Source organism: Hevea brasiliensis, chromosome 8, assembly GCF_030052815.1.
Source record: "Hevea brasiliensis isolate MT/VB/25A 57/8 chromosome 8, ASM3005281v1, whole genome shotgun sequence".
Taxonomy (NCBI): Eukaryota; Viridiplantae; Streptophyta; class Magnoliopsida; order Malpighiales; family Euphorbiaceae; genus Hevea; species Hevea brasiliensis.
In genome coordinates, this window is record NC_079500.1 from 1,117,464 (window position 1) to 1,121,493 (window position 4,030).

At 33.2% G+C, this 4,030-nt stretch overlaps 1 protein-coding gene across 1 annotated transcript; it reads left to right on the forward strand.

The window, feature by feature from the left end:
- The first annotated feature begins 244 nt into the window (after positions 1 to 244).
- Positions 245 to 2,144, forward strand: LOC110647242 (beta-amyrin 28-monooxygenase-like). The gene is made up of 3 exons (XM_021800982.2): positions 245 to 1,237; positions 1,359 to 1,546; positions 1,644 to 2,144. The coding sequence occupies exons 1-3, from the start codon at positions 295 to 297 to the stop codon at positions 1,944 to 1,946; spliced, it is 1,434 nt and encodes a 477-aa protein (XP_021656674.2). The 5' UTR covers positions 245 to 294; the 3' UTR covers positions 1,947 to 2,144.
- Positions 2,145 to 4,030: the final 1,886 nt, after the last annotated feature.

Here is a 4,030-nt window from a genome sequence, read left to right on the forward strand (position 1 = left end):
TTTCTTGTTGAGTATATAACTCAGTCATGGCTTCATTGGCAAACTTACAATTTTTTATATATAAAATCAACTTAAATTCACGTTATTCTTGACTTTGTCACGGGTCACCTATCTCTCACTACCAATCTAAATGTGAAAAATAATAAACAAGACCCATAGATTTACTACCAACCTTCTTTGACTTTCATAGCCTTAATTTTACCTCATTTTCTTTCTTCTATATAATAGCCACCTCATATTGCTTATGCCTCAGAAAAATTGCTTCGCTTAGTGAAGCTTCTACCAAAGCCAAAAATGGAGTTGTTCTTTCTCATTGCCTTAACCATTTTCATTATCCTCGTCTCTCTCCCAATTCTTGCTCTCTTGTACAGGCCAAGTTTCACTAACCTCCCACCAGGAAAGTTTGGCTTGCCATACATTGGAGAGAGCCTGGAATTCCTCTCCACAGGCAGGAAAGGTCAGCCTGAGAAATTTATAGCAGATAGAATGGCCAAATACTCTCCTCAAATATTCAGGACTTCAATTCTTGGCGAGGAAACTGCGGTTGTTTGTGGTGCTCAAGGTAACAAGTTTTTGTTCTCTAACGAGAACAAGCTAGTCACTGCTTGGTGGCCTAAGTCAATCCTGAAACTCTTCCCTTCCTCTACACAAAGTTCTGTCCTAGCAGAAGGTATGAGGATGAGAAAGATGTTACCTAACTTTCTCAAACCTGAGGCCTTGCAAAGATATATAGGTGTAATGGATTCTATGGCACAGAAACACTTTGAGGACTGCTGGGAAGGCAAGCAACAAGTGACTGTCTATCCACTTGCAAAATTTTATACTTTCACAGTTGCTTGTAAAGTGTTCCTGAGCATGGATGACCCAAAACAGGTCAAAAAGTTTGCTGCTCCTTTCAATGATATGGCCTCAGGAATTATTTCCATTCCCATTGATTTGCCCGGAACAGCTTTCCATCGTGGAATCAAGGCCTCCAAGATTATCAGGAACGAGATGTTGGCTATGATTAAGCAGAGAAGGAAGGACCTGGCTGAGAATAAGGCTTCTCCAATGCAAGATATATTGTCACATATGTTGGTAGCAACTGATGAAGATGGCCAGCGCTTGGGGGATGTTGGAATAGCTGATAAGATAATTGCTTTGCTCATTGGTGGCCATGACACAGCAAGTGCTACCATCACTTTTGTTGTCAAGTTTCTTTCTGAGCTCCCTGAAATCTACAATAATGTTCTGAAAGGTACCTGAAATTCTCTCTCTCCCACTTACATGTTGCATACAGATAGAAATAGGATTATATATACTTCTTGATTAAAAACTTGTGCATAGATGCTTATATATGTATCTATCATGAATTACAGAGCAACTGGAGATTTTAAAATCAAAAGAACCAGGGGATTCATTGAACTGGGACGACATTCAGAAGATGAAATACTCATGGAATGTGGCCTGTGAAGTGATGAGATTAGCCCCACCTCTACAGGGTTCCTTCAGGGAAGCTTTACATGACTTCAACTATGCTGGTTTCTCTATTCCCAAGGGTTGGAAAGTAAGCTTGTCACAAGTTCTCAAGCAGTTTGTTTAACAAACTAAAAAATAAACTTTTTCTTAGACGTTTCTCTTTTTTCCCCCATCAAATTTTGCAGTTATATTGGAGTTCACATTCAACACACAAGAGTCCTGAATACTTTCCACAGCCCGAAAAGTTCGATCCTTCAAGATTCGAAGGATCAGGGCCAGCACCTTACACATTCGTTCCATTTGGAGGAGGGCCAAGGATGTGTCCTGGAAAAGAGTATGCAAGATTGGAGATACTAGTTTTCATACACAATATAGTGAAGAGGTTCCAGTGGGAGAAGGTGATTCCTGATGAGAAAATTGTTGTAGACCCCATGCCAATACCAGCAAAAGGGCTTCCAGTTCACCTCTATCCTCAAAAGCATGATTAATTTGTCACATAGTTAATTACGTCCGCAAACAATATGTGCAAAATGATCCTAATAAATCTTGGCTTGAACCTCTAGCCATATAGTTAATTACTTGCATGCATGTTCTCCTTCCCTTTTAATGCATTCCATTGTATAAACGAGTGAAAGTTAATATGTTTCTAAGAACACGTTGAAAAGAGCATCCTACAGTTTTTTTTTTTCCTTTTTCCCTTTATATTAGTAGTTTTCAAGTTTTCAAAATTGAGACACATATGAAGTAATACATGTTTTACATTTCGGAATGAATGTTTCTGTATTATTTCATTATCTTGTTGCGTTTTTTTTTTCTTACAATATAAAAGTGTATACAAAAATATGTGCACCTCTAATAAGAACCATATATATAGTGTTTCTATATATAACAAGCAAATATAAATCATAATGATTACATCTGGAGTTTATACATCAAACTAATTAAAAAAAAATTCAATATATCTTGATTTTGAATCACTGTAAATTCTTGTTTACAATTTATTATAGACTCAAAATATAATATATATGGTGTAATTTATATATAAAACAGATGGGATCTATGTATTTGTATATTGAGTTTATGATAAATTAAATCTAGATAAATTTTTTTCCTTAAAGAATATGCTAGTTATAGATAGGATGAGTTTATATACTTAGGTGTAGAAAAGTAATAGGAAAGTATTTTTTTTTACAATGAGGCCGAAGCTGGAAGTATTTTGACAAGTTGGCTATATAGATTTTCTTTGGAATAAATTATTTTGAAGAAAAGAATTCAATTTTCAAACAATTGTGCATGATTTTATTTTTTTTAAAATGATTTTTTTTTAAATTAAAAAATTGAATTCTTTCATTTATTTTAAATATTTTAGGTATGAATTAATAAAAAAAAAAAAAATCTTTTGCAAGTTTTTGATACGCTGGCTTAATTAGATGTATTTTTAGAGTAGCTTCTTCTTCTTATATTCTTGTCAATATTTACAGGACTAATTAGACGCATTATTGCATTTTTATTGCAGCACAGCACATATATAAATATAACAACGTAAACAATTTAATTGGACATGATATGTCACACCTTACCTCTCTGTAAGGCATAACATGATCCCGTAGAATACTTAATGAACTATCGAACTTCACCTACCGATAACTCATTAAGCTCCCTACAAGGGATTTTAAAACAAATTTCTTACTTTTGGTAAGTGGTGAGCATTTTCTAATAAGTACTTAAAACATTTAGTTAAAATTAAAACTAGTTAATATTTTTGGCCCATTTTATTTTTACGCAAATTTTATAAAAATTTTGACAGAGTTTCCTCTGTATTTTGAGAAAACAGTTCTTCAAATACCTGTAAAAAGCACTTCTAAAAATTTTTCTCAACAACTGCTTCAATTTCACAATCAAACTCAATCAATTTCACAATCATTTCAATAAATTTCTCAAGTTCAAAATTTAATAATCCTCAGCATACTAGCAACACTTTTCATTTAAATTAAATAAAATAGTTGTACTCATATTTCATTAGAGACAAAACAATTTATATACATTCTTACAAAATTTACATTAAGAGAGTTTCAAACTACAATATATATTACAACTTTATACAAATTTTATACAAACTGCTCAAAACCCATTTTTACATGTCCATACATTTATGTGCAATATATATACATCAAATGAAATATTTACAGTTAGGGTATAAATTATACCCGAAGACTTCAAGCTGAATGATCCTCAATCTTTAGCAGCTCAGTCTGCTGCTCTTGTAGTCTCTAAATCTGCGACAGCAATAAAAGCTATCGCTGAGTACTAGGACTCAGTGGTGCACAACATACTAAAACAATCTTTATGTAGAATATAAATCACATTTATTCAAAAATTTAACTAAACATGAGCATTAAACACAAAACACGAATTATAAAATTTTAATGCAAACCAAGTTCATTTCAAAGTATCAAAACACATTTCATAAAACCCACAGTTAGATCATGCCATTCGAAACAAATAGAATTTCAATAGCCAGAGGCTAAAGAGAAATCACATCACAAGGCTAGCTAGCTCAAATATATGGATA

What these genes read in the sequence shown, in the direction of transcription:
- LOC110647242 (XM_021800982.2), top strand. Translation starts at nt 295, where the DNA reads ATGGAGTTGTTCTTTCTCATTGCCTTAACCATTTTCATTATCCTCGTC. An exon ending in CTACAATAATGTTCTGAAAG is followed by an intron (nt 1,238 to 1,358) that starts GTACCTGAAATT and finishes CATGAATTACAG; the next exon opens with AGCAACTGGAGATTTTAAAA. An exon ending in CTATTCCCAAGGGTTGGAAA is followed by an intron (nt 1,547 to 1,643) that starts GTAAGCTTGTCA and finishes CAAATTTTGCAG; the next exon opens with TTATATTGGAGTTCACATTC.